Here is a 19,326-nt window from a genome sequence, read left to right on the forward strand (position 1 = left end):
TGGCGTTCTTTTAATTGTTCAATGATAAACGAGTGACCACTCCATGAATAGGAAATGATTTACTTTCCATTGAGTAGCAGTTGGGAACTATCCGGAAGGCTTAATGGGGGATTTTAAGGAAAGTAGGACACTGGTCTTGTTCGCTTTGGTTGATTTCTAGACGTGGTTTGGAAACGGTGTAAACTTACATTGAGCCCTCACAATGTTCCACAGAATAGGGTTATCATTAGATCTCTAATGCTTCGGACAATTCGAGGCTCTACACTATTGCACCCGACAAAGGAACGAACGAGAGCTGCGTCATCAGCTCCGACCCAACCATAGCGAAATCCAATAAATTATCTCACCACACAACACCAAACTATCCCTGAGAGTAACGATGGAACAAATTCCTTACCAACACCTCGCACACGTCACAACCACCCGCGCCTTACAGGAATCGTCTCCCAGGAGGCAACAATGGGCGAAGACATTAAACGTACAAATCAGTCCGTTACAGAATCCCTTTAACCGGTTTTCTTTATTGCAGAAAGTGCGGCATGTTCGCCCCCACATACACACACATGCTCTCACATACGTGAACGTCTTGCTCTGCTGCGTCCCAAGATTACAGCCATAAATTATACTTACTATCCAGCCACTTGGAGTCGTATTTCAAGGTGCGCTTAAAGTTGAACACTTTCTTGCCGGTCGTCATGTTGTACAGATCGGTCCGGAATATCACCGTGTCGGCTTTGGTGAATTCCGCATTGGTGCCGGAGTACTGGGGAGGAAGAAGAAAAGAGCAATGGTTTAAAGAAACGTTTGTCGAATCTGTTGAGGAATAAGTGATTTTGGAGAAATAATTCAATTAGGTGAGATATTGCAATACCATCATTACGTTTGAAATATTCCTGGGTGATTCCGCCCAAAAAAGTCTAGTAATTTTATAAATATGACCTCGAAAAATATGAAGATTTTGGCGAAACTTTGTGGTATAGTAAATTAAAGTTTTTTTTTGCCACGGATGCTAAGATTATTCCGACCGAAAGGAAATTGTTTAAAAAAAGTTGTATTTTGAGACAAACTTTGATAAGAAAATTGTAGCTTGACAATATCGTGTTTAAAGAAAAAAAACTGACTTAAGGACATTTCACGAAAGTAATAAGGTTTTGCGAAAAAAGTACCATTGAAATTATAAACCTCGGCGCAACGTTGAGTGCTCGTTATTGACGGCTCTGTTTGGAGAGCGCAAAAAAGTCTATAGAATAATGGAAAAACTTCCGGTTTTGCGTCAATTTGAAATATTTACGAACCCAAACCTATTTAATAAGAACTTCCCATGTTTTATGATATGATACATTTGAAGGTAGACGTAGTCTTACGTCAAACCGTTAATGTAAAAAAAATTGAAACCAAAATTTGCGACATTTTGATTATTTGATTATTTTGACAATCTGAAAGAACGAATGTTTTCAAGTGATATAAGTGATTATTTAATTCCGAAAAGCTCATATTGTCAGACATCCCTAAAAGATCCATTTCCAGGCTCAACGCATATCGTTATACGGTTTTCAACAAACTTGTTATTTACTGTTGTTGTATTGTATTGTGAGATATATCATTTCGCCGTCCATTGTAGCCAAAATATTAACAAATTTGCGATTTAATACACCAGCTGATCTATCAACCGAAGCGTGCAAAGATAAGTGCTCGACCTGATCTAGCGCAACCAAAGCGGAATGAAGATTAATATCGTGAAGATTGGTCGCGAAAACTTAAGGCGCCAAAGAAGTGGGAATGTAGAACCAAAACACCAAAAGATCGCCGGAGGAAATTCAAATCTATATCATTGGAGGTATTGATTGTGTCGGTAAATGAAATAGTGAATTACTATATCTCGAATTTTATTTCGGTGTTCAGTAAAATATCGCAAGTTGTAAAATGTGAATCATGCAATAGAAAGCGTTCAAAAGGATTTGGTTTTAGAGTCATTATTATTTTTAACTCTTACCAACCATCCAATATTTCGTCTTGCCCAAAGATTGGATCATTGTTTCTAGTCAACCGACGATTCTGCTTTGCGATACGTTGCTTGGGACAAGCCGCATCCTCCGAGAGACGATCCTTATGGATCTACTGGTACTAAAAACGAGCATGATGGAATTCAATCTTATATTTAAGCAGGGTTCATGGTATCTGCGGATGGAAGCAGCGGTAAACATCCGGACGGCGATCCAAAAAGCGAAGAAGGCATCGAAACAAAAGCGAGGGGATGACGAGTTTTGCCTCGCATTCCGAAAACAAGTCCCAGAGTGTCGATTTTTGACAAAACAAAATTCGAGATGACAGTAGATCTCGACGTTTCATGCAGTTTTAATATATTTGGAATCGAAATCATTTTTTCAAACCCCGATTTCCGAAAGAGGGAGCTTGGGTTAATTTTTTTTTTAAACCGCTTTGCGCCACTCTCCCTTAAGTCCGATTGAGCTGATATTTTGCATAGAGTGTTTTTTCGAGGTGGTGAACGTTTTTTATGGGGTAACTTATTGATAATCGAGATTCGAGATTCATTGGCATCCTTATATACAGCCATTCCATGCCGCACCGATGTTCTCAGATTTTCGTGAAAATTGGTAGTTTTGTTCTTCATCGCAAAATATTAGACCCGTTTTTTATTTTTTCGTTAGGGTAGTCATATCCATTTTAGGGGGGTCCGGAAAATAATTAGTTTCCCTTTTTTCCTAAAATAAGAAAAAGGAAAAGTCCGAATTGGGTTATTTTTTTCGGTCTCTGTACATCGATCGCACTCCCTCGAAATTATAGTAGTGGTAACATCCATGCCTCTCACGCTAAAGGTCACGAGTTCAAATCTCACTCCCGACATTCTGCCAAAAATGGAAGTAAAAGTGACGAACCAGCCAAATGAGTTGAAAATCACTATAATACAGATAAAAAATAGCTAGTAAGTAATAACGTTATCGTTCTTAATAGAGAGTTGGAAAAAATCTTTGAAAAAAGCATATGTTCCTAAATTATTTGAACTCTAAAAAACTTAATCCCAAATTCCTCGAAAACATACTGGGTCTGCAACTCTTTACGGCAACTTACGTATTCCGTTGCGAAAGAAGCATTCATCTTTTTGAGGCAAAGAATGAATCCAATCAATTTTAGATAGCCTGTTCTGAAGTAAAGCCTATTCCACACAAACCGTTCATGCAACATTTCAGACATGCAAAATCGCCTTTCGACATCTCTCGCTTTCAATTCGTGTAGAACATAATCTCTTTGCTTTGGCTTGTCGAGAAAAAAATAGCTTGTCGAGATACTCCCAATGAATCTGCAAGTTCTGATTGCGTTTGACACGACTCTTGATCGAATAATGTCTCTAATTATTCGTCTTCAAACATTTTCGGTAGACCTCCAGGTCTTTTTGTTTTTAACATTAAAATCACCACTTTTCAACCATTTGCTACAAAATTTATCCGATGGTGCAGGGTCGCGATGAACTTCCATAGACATATAATGCACTTCCGCTGCATTTTTCTTTCAATAGGAACCGGAAATCAAAACTTCTCGCAAATGGTGCTTATTTGCAACGAAGCTCGTCATTTTTAATGCATTAAAAAATGGAACTTGTGCAAAACTCAATATCCGGATGACAGATGTCGACAGTTCACGATTCAGCAAAAATCAGCTGTCGCCATTAACTATTTATGGTCCGTTGAGTTATCTTGTGGAAACGGAACGAACTAAGTTGCACATCCAATATTCACCGAGGATTTTTTTACATGTCTATTTTACAATCTTTTATATATTTTTTTTAATCTTTTACGACCCAGTATATTCAGTTTTCCAAAAAACTCGCAAGAACTTTTAGAAAATCGGCATGCATTTTGTGACGTTACAGCGCACTCTGTGCGAAAAAAAACAGTCTCCACAAAGCGTTGCCATGTTACACACGTCTCAGCTATATAAATTGAATCTACCAGTTCCCTGGAGTACACGGTATGCCGTTATTTGGGAAAAGTCGGGGTGGCCCTCAACCGATTCACAGTTTTTACATCGTGATTGTTAAGCACTGATGTACATTAGGGTGGCAGCGAAAATGGTCATGTCAAATTTCAAAAACCGAAAAACGATATGTACAAATTTTCAGCTCGATCGGACATGATTTAGGGGTGCCTCAAAGCGCTCAAAGTTTTGATTTCTTGATCCTCGAAAATCTTCAAAGGGGGGGGGGGGGGGGGGGGGGGGTGAGTAAAAGAAATTTAGAAAATCGAAATTTTTTTTTCGATGCCAAATGATTTAAAAATGCATAAAACGTCAAGATCTGGTGTCAACACGAAAAAAAATTTGGCCGAAAATCGACTTTTTGGGACTTAACCTGAGTGGCCAAAAAATCAAAACTTTGAGTACTTTGAGGCATCCCTCAATCATGTCCGATCGAGCTGAAAATTTGCACAGATAATTTTTTTAAACAAAATGTACATGGTCGGTTTTTGAAATTCGATGATGAAATTTTTCCCATAGGGTAACACGGGGTGATTTGGACCACCCCTTTATCTCAAAAAGTACGGCTCAACTTGGATTTTTTATAATGTCATATCTTTCTATTGTTGAACCGCATGTACCTAACGTAAAAAAACATTGGTAAAATTCGACAGCTGGAAGGAATCGGTAGCATGAACACAACAAACACTTAGATTGTCAAAAAATGTGAGTTTTCCAATCGGGGTTTTAAGGTTTTCCCGCTGATTAAACAAACTTTTCGAGTATTGTGCAGTAAAGTTTAGTTCGCCTACAGAAGAGGAACAATTTGATGCAGCGAAACTGTAAGTTTGATAACAATACATGAAATTAATTGCATTTGAATTTTTGCATGTTTTTTTTTATAAATCGTTTATTTTTACAGGCTCAGTTACATTAGTTTAAAGGAGCCGAATTCTTAAATATATTTTTTAAAACTATACATACACAATTTTCCTAACACTATGGTTAGTAAGGTGGAAAAACGGTTTACTCGAGTTTAGAAGGGTGACATATTCTTTCAGGAAAGGGATGGGATATAAGGGAATTGTTACAATGTTGATGATCACACTCAATTCTTAAATCTATTCGTATATCTATTGTATATTTACATTTCAACTTATTTTACTGTTTATACCAAGGGGGGCAATCGCTCGCAATGAATGAAAAGGAGGGTATAAAGACATAGGGACAATCACACACGAAGATCGATAGCTTTAAGGAAAACATATATTTGGATCATGTAATCAAGGTCTAACCGAGCCAACACATCTCTCGCCGGCACATTGGGCTGTCTTCATCGGGCCCGAAGGGAGTTTTCTAAATTCAATCTGGCGACAAGATACACCTCGCACGACCAAACAACATGCTCGATGTCGTGATAACCTTGACCACAGACGCAGAGATTGTTGCTGGCAAGATTGAAACGAAAGAGTAGCGCATCTAACGAACAGTGATTGGACATGAGTCGGGAGAAGGTGCGAATAAAGTCCCGACTCAAGTCCAGACTTTTGAACCACGGTTTGAGGCTAACCTTAGGGATAATCGAGTGAAACCACCGGCCCAATTCATCTTCATTCCACTTGCGTTGCCAGTTAGCGATGGTATTTTTACGGACTAAAGAATAAAATTCATTGAAGGCGAATTGACGCCTACCTTTGCTAATGAGTCAGCCCTCTCATTACCCGGAATGGATCCTTTTTTTTTTTTTTGCATGTTGTGTGGGGTGAATTGGTCCTACAGGTGTGAGGCTTTTTTTTGGTCTAATCGATTCCAGATGCCGATAAATTACAAAAAGAGGTTGGGCAGACAATGTTGGAACAAGGAGTAGCTTGAAAAAGTAATGCGGGCCATCAAGAACGGATTTTCTTTGACCAAGCATCGAAAGTGTTTGAAAATGCTCGAACAACAGAGAAAAGATCCATGCAGAATTCGAGATGGTCTCAATCCAATTTTTCTGGTCTGGAATCTGGCCAAGACACCTGGTATCGATTCCAACACACTGTTACTGATTGTAACATTATCCCAAAATACTTTACATAAACATATGTATGTTTTTTTCGATGAAACACACTCTGGACCAAATCACCCCGCATCAAATTTTAATGTCCAAAAATCATCTCTTTTATTTTATGATATATTTGGTAGATCGAAGCTTTATATCATGATTAAATACTATTGATTGAGAGAAAACAAGTGCAGCTCAATGTTCAATGTTACATTTTTTATTTAGACCGTATTGGTTTGGAAATATTAGGCGATTCGATTAGGGGGTCTAAATTCCCCCCTTTTACCCTACATCCATTGCCACCCTAATGTACATATACATCATCACGCATTTGTAGGTTAAATCCTATTCGCTCGCTATCAAACTTTATTTTCTTTTTTCATCCTTCTTCGCGTACCTATGGATATATGCCAACGCTACCATTTACGATCGTATTGTGGGATATTATGCCATTTCCGGTCTTTTAAATCCGTTTTTAACAAACCGGAAGCCAACATCCTCGATTTTAAAATGACTTCGGAATACGATATTCGATTTCCGCTGGTAAGCAACCACAACCTGCAACCAATACCCATATCGTATGGGGTTCCCATATTTTGTTTGTCACTCAGTACTATCATCAGAAAACCGGTAGTCGAAACAAGAATCTATTCTATATTCTGGAATCTATGTTCGTCTATTGTTGATAGAACATAGAAGAAAGTTCATTTGTATGTTTTGTAACGGAACTGTTTGTATTGAGTCAAAATATTACAACGTCACGCTGGAATGGATCGTATACTTTGCGTGACGTGACAACATCTTCTTGAGACAGTTGATACTCCTCTATTTGTGGATCGATCTTAACCAAATTTTGTGTGTTGTTGACTCTCATTGTTTGCTCGGAGAATAAACTAAAGCTGATAAACTAAACAAATGCTCTATTTTTGTGACTTTGAAGCGTTGCCTGTTTTTCGAATCCTTGTTTCTCACAAATTTCAAAATGAAACCTCTGTCTACCCGCGGCTCTTCGAACAAATAGTCAATTATCCATTATATGGTATATATACATTAAAGTTTGGTGAGCAGAGATTCCAGAATAATAAAAATAATGAAGACCTAAAATATTTTTAATAATTATGTAGTTTTTTAACTCGCCCCTTTCAAAGGTTGGTGCATAAAAATCAAGTTCTTTCCAAGAATTTATGGTATAACTAGTGCTTATTCAAATAAAGTTTTCACTTTTCTCCTAAACTAGATTTGAAATTTGGTTCTCTGGTGTATAACCACATGGAATGGCTTTTGTGGCTGCATTCACATCGTAACATGAGTGTTCAATTAGAGTTTTTGGGTGTCAAGTTTATTAACTTTTACACAACCTACAATTCTTTTTCATACGAATAATTATCCGAGCTATAATTCCTTGGTTATAGACTCTCCTTAAACAAAATCACCTTTTTGAAAAATTATTCTTTAGTCAGCATACAGGAAAAAATATGATTTTGCCAAATATAAAATGAATAATTCAACCTACCATAGAAGAGCAATATACATACGATGTAAAATGAATAATTGGAATAATGGAATTCAACATCATCGTTACTGTGATTTAGCCATTGCGCTATAGGAACTTGTGTGAATAAAATGAAAGTTCCTTGGCCCTTCCATTTAGTGAGTCTCCATAAAATAGATAGATACGTTACCACAGGTTTTTGGAACATTGAAAGTGTTTTCGGAACGAAGAATTTTATCAAAAATCGAGACTAGTAATTCACATACGAGAATAAACAATAGCATTAATTTCCTGGAAATACCTTAAACATTGACAGGAAAAAAATCTGTTCTTTCGTGTTTGTACATCACGTTCCAAATATTTAAGCGGGAATCATACCTTTCTTATTAACAAACAGTCCCTTCAAGTTATATTGATTTATTGAATTGATGCTATTGATTATGAACATATGATTATGGATCATACATTTTTAAAAATGTTTTCTCCTTTTTATTAGGGCGAATGTGACATTCGGACTTGTTGAGATTAATGTTTTAAGGAAAATAGAAAACTTTACCAGGTGTGTAGGTTGAGTTTGTACGGTTTTTTTTGATGAATAAAACACACAAAATCTCCAAATATTTTTAATCAATTCCTATTTGATTCTTCACTTTCCGCCCATCTCTCGGGCAAATTGCGGATTCCTTTCCTATTTACCTTTTTTGTTTCGACGAAAACCATTCGCCGAACCATCGGCATTTTCATATTAGGCGAAGTGCTGCCCTTCAAGTGCATATCCCATTGAATCGAAAAGTTGGTTATCTAACGGAGCTAAATCCGGAGAATATAGCGTGTGCTACAACGTTTCCCAGTTAAGAATTTTTATTGAGTTCTTATCGACTTTAGAAGTGTGCGCCGGAGCGTTGTCATGCTATAATATAACTTTACCGTGTCTTTGGTCTCATTCCGGTCTGTTTTTCTATCAATGCAAAATTCAAACTAAACATTCGTTGTCAGTAACGATCTGTATTCACCATTTCACCCGGTTTTAGTTCATGGTACAGCATACTCTTCTGGTTCCACCATACACAAATCGTCTTTTGGGTGAAACGATTTGGCTTTGCAAAGAATGGTCAGCCTGCACCGGGTTCAAGTCACGATTTTTTGCGCCTTGGATTCTCGAAATAACGTTATAACTGCTTTTCGAATGTAAAAAAAAGTAGCGAAGGACATTGACATATTTCTAAAGTTTAATGTCGTATGAACAAATGACATAAATGATTTTGGTTTGTCCAGTCGAAAATATGATCATGGTTTGTTCACTTTTTTTTAATGTTCTAATTTAGCAAATCTTTGTCAAATCAGGTATTCGAATGTTTCAATACATATAAATAAAATTGTCTTCTTCATGATTTACAGTAGTTTTATAGTATATTTTTACGAAATCACATGTTTTAAAGGATTCTAAAATACACCTTCTATCTGTGTCAATGCGCCCCTCTTTCGAGCTGATTTTTAATCGATCACCAGAATTTTATTTGGCACGTATTCAGACCTTTTCTGGATTATAACACTTACAAATATTGTTTACATCATGCTTGAACACCATTTGTATCAGATTTACATAGCTAAACCATTAAATTAACGCATTTTAATGAACTCAATTCTGATCATGAGATCATGAGTCAATAATGTTGTTTTGTCTACATGATTTCTATGGCAACCGCTTGGCGCGCTAAAGTTTGTTTATTGTGTCCTTCGCGCATAGCAGAAATAAAGTTTCTCTGTGTTGAGTGTGTTGAGGGTAACACTTTTAAAACGCCCAAGAAAAGGCACTATTCTGAAGAAAGCCTAAATTATCAATGGATCAATATGATGACAGTAAACTCGAGCAATGATAAATGCCGCATCTACTTGAGAATTCGAATGTTTTCATTCAAAAATGGTGATTTCTGAACCCGGACAAACCATGATAATTTTTTGGACAAACCATGATCGGAGGTGGTCAAACCATGATCATAATTCCTCTTTGAGGAAAATCGTTAAAAACATAAAAATTTGAATAATTTCAACACCTTATGGTAATATTAGTAACTATAGACTTGGGGCTTTGCAACAAACCCAAACTCGTATCGATTATATGTGATTTTATGAAGAAAAATCGATTTGCATCTACTAGTTGCGTAAAAACACCCCAAATCGGGCAAACCAAGATCATTTACCCTATATGTCAAATCGAAGGAATGCCCTGTTAGCAACATCTAAAACATCAACCGATCAATTCCAACTTGCACACCCGGTATTACGCTTTTCATAACAGTTTAAAAAATATGTTGTTATCGCTAGCTTACTCAATGTGTGATTCGCTTATTATCGATGAAATTTCGAGGTCACTGCACTGCAGTATAATTTATATTTTTTGTCGTGTATTGAGGTAAGACCAAATTAGTCGCCCTACAGAAACTACAGAAACTACAGAAATAGCAGTTCCTGTTCCTGCGATCGTTAGAATTGCCATAATCATCTCCTATTGTAAATAACACCTCATTGAAATTGAAAAAATAGTAATTTGTAGAACAATGTGAATGTGTTAGAAAAAATTATTGTAATTTGAATTTTGCTGAGTTATCAATGTATTTTAAAAAGGCGTATTCATATATATATTTAAGAAAACAAATGTGATCTTTTTATTGTCGTTTTTTAAAGCCTGTAATAAAAATTACAATTAACTTCTAATAATAAAACTCTAGTGTTTTACCCGAACAAAAGTTAATTTGGAGTAAATGTTACAATCGAGTAAATGTCACAATGCAATTCGCGAATTCGGATGTGACAGAAGTCAAGTCTGATCGATCCGTCATTTAGCGTTGAATTTTCATTCACCAAAAAATCACAATAAAAGAACAAAAAACTACCGGATTGAAATCGCTTCTATTCGCCGGTTTGAATACATTAAATAACCAGGTTCACCTGCAAAAGACGTAACTTTTCCATATTTCCACCGCGTTAAATAAACTAGGATCTGTTTTTTTCTCCCAACCGTTGATTTGGTTTGTTCCCTATTGTAAATTGATAACTTCCTGTCTGACATTTCCATTCGGCTGCTGCTGCTGCTGGCTGCGCCAATTGAATCACCAAACAATCCACTTCGACCGACACACAAGTTGAAGTTTCGGCCGTGGCAAATAAAAACCGCGGCACATACACACAGACACACACAATTGATGGCTTTCGCGAGCTTTTCGAAAATTTATTCCGCGATAGTTATTTTAGTTCAGTTTTTTTTCTCCTGTTTGTGTGCCGGCTATATTTGCACTCATTGGCGGCCATATATTACATACAGGGAGTTTTGGCGCAGAGATTTTTTCGTTATATGTTTTTGTTTAGCTTGTAGTTTCCTCGTGGTCCAGGGGGCCTGGCCCGAGTACCTCGCGGTTCTCTCTCGCTAATGGTTCTAATGGATGTGTTGCTGTGTTTTCTAGGTTCATATTTTACTCACCAGCGCGGGTAAATCTCCGGGATTGCCATGGTGCACGTAGATGGCCGTCGAGTTATCCAGCGGGTCGTATGGGCACTTGGCGATACCGAGCCCAATCCCGGGCACGAATTCCGTCCGTGATAGATGAGTGAGGTTGGACTGCAAGTGAATAAGAGAGGTTCATTTTTATTTTTTGCTTGTTATTCCGTTACATTTGCGATCCAATGTATTCTCGGGATGAATCCGGTTCTGTAGAAGGCGGGGAAAGTGAGGGGAGAAAATGTGATGATTTAAATGATTCCGACGGAACTGCGCGGTTGGCGGAAAGGGATTCGGACAATAGCGAAAATGCAAACGAGCGGAATGCAAACAATCAATGCACCCGATCGGAGCCTTTTGTGCCGATGGAGAAATATTAAATGGAGGAGGAAAAACGAACAAGTTTGCTGAAAATTTAGACTGCTCACATGGCGAACAGAACAATTCCAAAAAATGGTCAACTACTGATGGACAAACTTTTTCAATTCGATTCTTGTTTTCTGCTCTGCGTTATGCTTTGTTCAGGATGTTTATTTATTCGGCATATATGAATGTGAAACTGACAGAGTCCGCCCATAAATGAGAGAAACTTTCGGATAGAATTTGGTAAATATAAACATTGAGGCAAGCGGCATTCTTCCCCTACCGAGAATTTAATTGAAAGTTCCATAATTGAAACAATGTTGCTGCGACATGTTGACATAAATCTGCCGCTTGTGTCACCGAATTTTCAAATTCGCGGCTTTGTGTGAAATACACCGAACGAGGAAATCAAAATAATGCTTGCCGAGCCGAACGGTCTATTCAAATAAGCGCGTTGGCTCTTCTCCAACGCATGTAATTGTTGCGTGATGAAAATTTTGTGTCCAATGGTGCACACCTACATGGTAACATAATGTGACACCGGTACATGTGGGAATTAGACACATGTCGAATTTACAATCAAATTAATTCGCTGATAACAGAACAGCGCATATAATCGAAATGGATTAGAAAATGTATTCCAAATCTGACCCAATGTGAGCTGATGTGAAATAGTTGTCATTGTATTTATTTGAATTTTAACAGATTTTACCATTTTCAGCATGGAGTGTTCCCACATGTTATTCTCCAATATGTAAAAATACATGAAAATCGACTCCTGGTCGCAGCTTACCCGAACTGCTTGGGATAGGTAAGAGGCGAAGTAATATGTGGGCGAGCAGTAATTCAATATTTTCAGACTATTCGAATACCATTCTTTTTCGTCAAAAATGTCTCCGTCTACCGTGAAATATCTTGAAGCTATGCTCATCAAAATAGAGAATTGCCATCAAACCACTTTCTGGTATTGCCTCGGCTCTCCCAGAATGTTCTTGTTCACATGATAGTACCAGTAGTACCAAAAGATTTGCATCAAGGTCTCAAGTGACACTACTGAGGTTACTGCGACATATTCCATGCTTCGGAATCTAGCTGGGAGAAACGTACCGATGCAGAAGAGTCTACTAACATGGCCTACAGATAGTGGGCATGTTTGTATGTGACATTGGCAGCACATTGATTTGCGCTCATGCTAAGTTTCTGCTAATGAGCGTTTATCTTGAGGATGGAGATTTGTTAAAATCAAGATTTTACGTTGTGGTTTTCTTTGACGCAGAACTACGTCTTTCATTAAGGATGCCAAATCAGGAAACAGGTCACGTTTTTATGACATAAAGTTAACGTTAATAACTATTTTTGCCGCGAACGGATTTTGGCGATTTACATACCAAACGAATCGGAAATTCCTTATGATTTGTTTGATATGCTATACATTACAATTCCATATTATGTATATGGTTTAAATTGATGAAAATTGAAAGCATTCTCATTTCCTCATACATTTGTTCTGTCCATTTGGGTGCTTACCCGAAACTTATCGACGAGCAACGAAGGGGAAATCGTAAGATGCAAAGTCTCCGTGAACAAAGGAAAAGAAGGACGAAGGGGAATATTTGCCTAGAGTATAAACAGTGGATCTCGCTGAGGCAAACTTTCATTCTTCGTGAGGAAATCGACTGAACAACATTGTTGCTGGGCGAGCTGGACGACGAGGGATCGAATGCCTTTCTCAAGGCAATGGAGGTGGAGGAGTAATATGATGGATAAAATTTTCCAAGGGCCTTTTCGAAGGTTAGAGACGAATGAACTGAAAAAGTTTAAAGTCTCAAGCAACGAAAGAAGACAAACTTTCAGTATCGTTCTGTATTCAAAGCAATGAATATCGCTTGTTCTTCCTTGTTTTGCGTCATCACATGTCTTCGTTTCGGATTGAGCTGTGGACGCGACCAAATTACTCACTCGTTGATGTCTCTGGCATTGCAATCATTGCATCAAATTGACGCCATTGCATTAAGGTTCTGAGCTACACAATTGTGTGAGGAACCATCAAGCTAGGCTATCGTCAGCTCATCAAGAATGTTCTGGAATTTTGTCAGTGATTTGGTTTCGCATGACGGTAGGAAAATTCTCTCTACAAAGGATGGCAGCTAAGCTAATCTAGACTGGCAATATTAACAAAAAGGGCTTCTGTTGGGAAGAGCGCAAAACGGTGATAAATGTGTGTATATTTAGTTGCTTCAAGCCATCGATATATGGATATTTATGTGCGTACGTGCGTGCTTCATAACCCGTACGTAAAAATAGTGCATCTTCGCTACGCTGAAACCCCATTTGTATCTGCTCCCATGTGCATTGACGCTGTAACGATGCAACAATCGCATACTTTTTTTATGCTATGATTGACATTTGTTTTGTGTCGCAAATTATGCAGTCGCAATGATAAATATAAACAAGGAGGGGAGATAGCGGGAGGGAAATATTTACGCTAGGGTATTAGTGATGAATCTCTGTTGAGGCAAATATTCAGCCTTTTTCCAAGCAGTTAACATAGTTTGTTTTCTGTCATCATAAATGCTTCGTTGGTGCCTTTAACATTGCATCAATGCATTGAACTGACACTATGGTGAAACAGGCGTTAAAGTTGTGCACCAAACAATTATTTGGGAAATACCAAGTTATTCAATAAGTCATAATAAGTTATTAATTTATTTGGGTTCACGTGCAGATAGAGTTTATTTCGCTTATTTAGTCACCAAGAAAGTAAATGTCATTCTGAAATTTTATATGTGATTTGGTTTCGCTTGCCAGTAGCAAAACATTCCCCACTAAGGATGACAGCTGCACCTTGTGTCGAGCATGTATTGTTCTGCGATTATTTTAAAATTTTAAAATTTTAAAATTGTTTAGCATTATAAAATAATATCCGCAGTTATAAACAAGCGACTGGAATTAAACCACAGCTTAGTTCTACATCAACAATGCAGTCGTGTCTTGAACACAACCTCCTATAATTTTTTTGAACCCTAAAAAATAGTTTTAAAATAAATTGTGAGGCTGAAATTAATGGCTTCATGGCCCATATGAAATATTTATGAATATATTGACAATGTAGCTTATCTTTGAAGAAAACTGAAGAAAAAGTTGATACAATTTGTTCGAAAATCGCAAACTGATGATCAGAAAACTAGCAGAGATCAACAACATATCATTCATATGTTTTCAGAACGTTTTCATTTTTTCAGACTGAATCTCATTCAATAGTTGTGGCTTAGCACATAACAATCTTTTTTAGAAAAACCGAAAGGAACTAAACTCGCGATAAAAAAATCATGGCGATTTTCACAGCCGCGAATATCTTTTCAGAATCAATCGGGAAAATCGAGTTAAACCATGAAAATGAATATTTGTAGGGAAAGTTACTCATTATAATCTCACTTCCGTTTGAAGAAAAACTGAGCCACAAGATTCGTGACAAAATTTACTTCAATTCACTGTTTTGAACAATCTGTGCTGTCATTATATGAGTACTCTGGGTGGGATTAAATTTAGAAATTAAATTAGAAAATATATTCAAAATTTCACGTTTCTCCATTTACACGGTTTTAAATAGTACTGCACTAAAATCTCGAAAGAGATGCTTCTCGTGGTCGATTTCGACCCAGCTGTCATCAGACGCACAATTTCATGTAACGAAACGTAGATACAGGATAACTTCGATATAACGTACATTTTACGTTCAAAATTGTACGCTGTATCGAATTGTACGGTATATCGAAGCATAATAAAGAACTCAGAAACGTAACTTATATTACTTTATTGTGTTGCTGTTTGAGTAATGTAAATGAATAAAATCAATTAGAAGACTAAGTCAACCTTGATTAATCGTACTGTTGATTAAAATTTGATTCATTTAGAATCCGGAATCACAAAACAGTTGTACTTCGGGATTGGTTAAAGATACAAAACAAGCTTTAGTATCAAAATACATATAATTTGTTGTTCTTTCAGAAAAACAATACTCGAAAAATTATTCCTCTGGACTTTGATAATTTGTACGTTATATCGAGTGACGTTATATCGAGGGTACGTTATAACGAGGGTACGTTATATCGAAGTTTCCCTGTATATCTAACGTGAGTAGACAGTTGACAGGGAAAATTTCCACGGAAAATTGTGAATTTTAGTTGTTTTTCATAATTGTAGAATTTAAAAACATTTTAACACTTAACTGGTAAACTTGTCCAATTCAATAATATTCGGATCAACCATGTAGACATAAATAAGAACGGAAAGAGCAACTTACGTAGATCACCACATCCTTTGGGTTGTGCGCATTGGTACCGCAAATGTATAATCGGTTCCCGCTGTCCATCGGTTGAATCACTCGTATGTGGTTCTTGCAGTCGAACATCTGAAAAAAATAAGAAGAAAACACGTTAATTATTTTATAACTGGGGATTACGTAAAGTCAGTTAATTTGTCCGTTTGGATCAGACTCTGATATAGTCAAATATATAAATATATGATTCTAGGATCCGACTCAGTTATATCTATTTGGAATACGTGTTTGGAGCCTGAGAACCTGGATTTCGAATCATGTATCTAAAATCTGTATTCGGATTCAGAAGCCGGAACCAGGTTTTCAGTTACAAACGGAATCTGGAATCTAGAAAACAGTACTTCAGGTAGATTGGACGTTTTAATGAGAAATCAAATCTAGTTTTGGATTCTAGACACTTAATCTGAAATGTCAGAAATTTATAATGCTGCTTCTATGTTCAGAATTGCGTATTCCCATCTCGTTACATGCGAGATCGAGAATCCCAGAAACCCAATCCTGTACCTGAACGAGGAGTGTGTGTGTATGAAATTCATCTAATACCTGACTTTGGAGACATAAAGCCTACGAATGAAATGCTTGAAAAAAAGATCCAATATCTTTCATTCAAATCTAAACTATGGATTCATAAGTGTCTGATATTTAAGTTTATAATTTAAGTGTGGAATCTTAAAAGAAAAGTGCACATGCACATGTGGTAAAGTGATATCCCATGTGCTTCCGGGGCCGAATGGTTGTCGTCACACATTCCATGCCGGAAGTTCGGGTTCGATTCCCCTTCTGAAATGATTTCCGGCTAGCATTGTCACGCGTACTCAGATTCAACTCAGAAAATATTCAAGGTGTGTTATTTGGTATAGAAATCTTACCCCATCCTTTCCACTCAAACATGTTTGTACGACATTTGTAATATGCGAACAGGCGTTGTCAGGTACTAAAATGTTTGTTATTCCTTTTATAAATTATTTTTACGTAAAAATATGTTTAGAAGGAAGCTCTAGGATGTAGAATTAAAACCTTAAAAAGCATGTAACAAAAAATGAAGGATTTTAAACGCTTATAACCCGGTAATTTTTCAATAGACCGTATAGATATTTGCATCTATCGATTGGAAATATTCATACGTACCCATTAAAATAATATGAATTATTATTCTCGAGAAAGTTATTCAACAATTGAAAAATGTCAAGCATCAAGCAGAACGAGAATCCCACGATTAGTTAATTGGTACGAACAATCTGTGCTCCCCCAACCGGGCCGTCTAATACCGTAACGGCGTGGCAAAGTTCATCATTTTCTTACGACTTTTTTCTCTTGTTTTGCTCTGTCCAGCGAGCCATCAACAACAAATGCTATGTAAACAAAAACAACAAACATTGTGATAAAACATGCATTGGACGCATGTTTTCCTGCTGATATGTATATCGGTTGCGAACATGTCACGTTGAATCGTGAAACAGTATAAAAGTAGCTTTTTGTGTTTCCAGTGTCGCTCTAGCGAGCGAGTATTAAACATAGTTGATTTTTCAAATTGGCTATTTCAAAGGCTATGATAGAGTTACGACAAAAATCTTTTTACTATACCCTTTTTCATCTCTAATAACTATCTGGAACCAATAAAATACAGGGTCTTTCAGATTGAATGCTCACGCAACAAATTTTAATAACTTCTACAAAAGTGAACCGATTTTAATTTTTAAAAAACGAAAATAAAGCCTATTTTAGCACATTTGCGATGTGACCACACCTTTTTTCGATAACGCGTTTTAAACGGTGAACAAAATTCTTCATGCACAACTCTAACATTACGACTTCGATGCTGTTGAAAATCCGAGTAATTTCTACTTTAAGTTCCTCCAAACCCGTTCCCGTTCCCGTTCCCGTACCCGTTCCCGTACCCGTTCTTGTAAATTGTACATCTTGACACTAAAAACCATCCGATCAGACTGAACGAGTATTATCGTCCCGAAGTGGGGAATGCAGTATTACCATCGACGGGACGAAAACAAATTTTTATAAGGAGGTATTCGATTTTTGTTTTTGCGAGAGCGTTTGATCTGAAAGTTCCTATATACCCAACGTTCGATATGCTTGTTATTTAGTTCGTGATGAGCCCTGTAACAAACTTTTTAAATTATTCCATTTCTGCAATTTTCATTTATCGATATTCGATGTTTGGTAACAATCTTCAGTAAATATTTCTATCAATTAATTAAATTTTTTGTTGTGATATCCATACTCTTTGCCGTCATTGTCAAAACGATCATTTATACATCGTCGAAATCATTCTTTGCTAATCGTTTTATTTTGTATAATGTGGAATGTGTAAATGGAAAGTTTCCATTGAACTTTTATTCGCAGTTTCAAATCGTTATATTTTGAATGAGAATAATTACGTTATAATTTTCTGATGCTTAAAATACTAGGACTACGTTAACTAATTGTTTATAAATGTTCTGCTATTTTCATAAAAGCTCATCATCATTATATGGATTATTATCCGATAGAGTTTTTTTTAATACATGTCAACATTTGCGAAAAAAAACGTGTTCCTCTATTATTTGGAACAAATATTCGACAGGGAAAAGTTAATTTTCATTAATTTGATTCTAAAAGAGCGTTTATTCCACCTGTAAATCCAATAAGATTTTCGCTTCAAAATGATATAAAACGAAACTTGAAGCCGTCAACGCGGAATGAATAAATGAACATTGAGGATAGTGCTACGATTTTTTGTACTTCTCACTCCTGAATCTTAATTCAAGCATATTTTATATGTAACAGTTCGGCTGAAAAGTTCATAAGGTTGACGTCTAGAGGGCGCCTCTTGCAAAAATCTACTTGACTATCACAAAGCACCATCTTTCAATGGATACGTGTCAAAATTTGAACAGCGATTGGTTCGTGAGTTACAGCATTGAGAGTAAAGCAACTTTTGTTTATTGAGAAACAAATAAGAAAATCCGAATTTCGTGTATTGATAAAGCAATTGCATAAATTGGTCTTCGAATTGCTTCCGCATCCACCGTGTTCTTCAGATCTGGCCCCCAGCGACTCGCTGCTCGCTGTTCGGCTGCTCGGCAGCTCGCTGGCAAGAAATTTTAGACCGATGAAGAAGTGATTACCGAAACTGAGGCCTATTTTGAGGGATAACCGAAAGAGTACTATAAAAATGGTTTGCAAGTTGCAAGATCGCTATCATCGTTGTATCGCCCTCGAAGGTTGAATAATAAAATTAAATTTTGCAAAAAAAAATAGTTTTACTGTGTTACCTTATGAACTTTTCAGCCGAACTGCATTTGAAAAAAATCTGATGCCTCTGTATAATCTTTCGCAATTGATCTCAAAGATGCATTTATTAATTATTTTCAAATCACTGGAGATCATCGAAATCAGTCGATGCGGCAGGAATCAGTGATTGTGGCAGTGCCACACAATTTTGCCGAAAAAGCTTAAATGGATTGCATCTCTATTGCATTTATGAAACGACTCACTTCATAAACGTAACGAAAATTTTTAGACTCTGGCTGGGATCTGCTATCCTATCAGCTAAACTAACCGAATACTGCACCTACAGATTATCACAGGTTCATTCCTGCGAAGTCCACTTAAGGGGGGAC

The 19,326-nt window shown here is 36.9% G+C and overlaps 1 protein-coding gene across 2 annotated transcripts in view; it reads right to left on the bottom strand.

The window, feature by feature from the left end:
* LOC129765164 (semaphorin-2A) overlaps window positions 1-19,326 on the bottom strand; it is a 310,102-nt gene that overhangs the window by 31,114 nt on the left and 259,662 nt on the right. For both annotated transcript variants that reach the window (XM_055765066.1, XM_055765065.1), the window contains exons 6-8: window positions 15,671-15,778; window positions 10,987-11,124; window positions 631-763 (exon numbers count right to left, since the gene is read on the bottom strand). In XM_055765066.1, coding sequence (XP_055621041.1) covers window positions 631-763; window positions 10,987-11,124; window positions 15,671-15,778 — 379 coding nt within the window. The remainder of the gene's footprint in view (window positions 1-630; window positions 764-10,986; window positions 11,125-15,670; window positions 15,779-19,326) is intronic.

This window comes from Toxorhynchites rutilus, chromosome 2 (assembly GCF_029784135.1).
Source record: "Toxorhynchites rutilus septentrionalis strain SRP chromosome 2, ASM2978413v1, whole genome shotgun sequence".
Classification (NCBI taxonomy): Eukaryota; Metazoa; Arthropoda; class Insecta; order Diptera; family Culicidae; genus Toxorhynchites; species Toxorhynchites rutilus.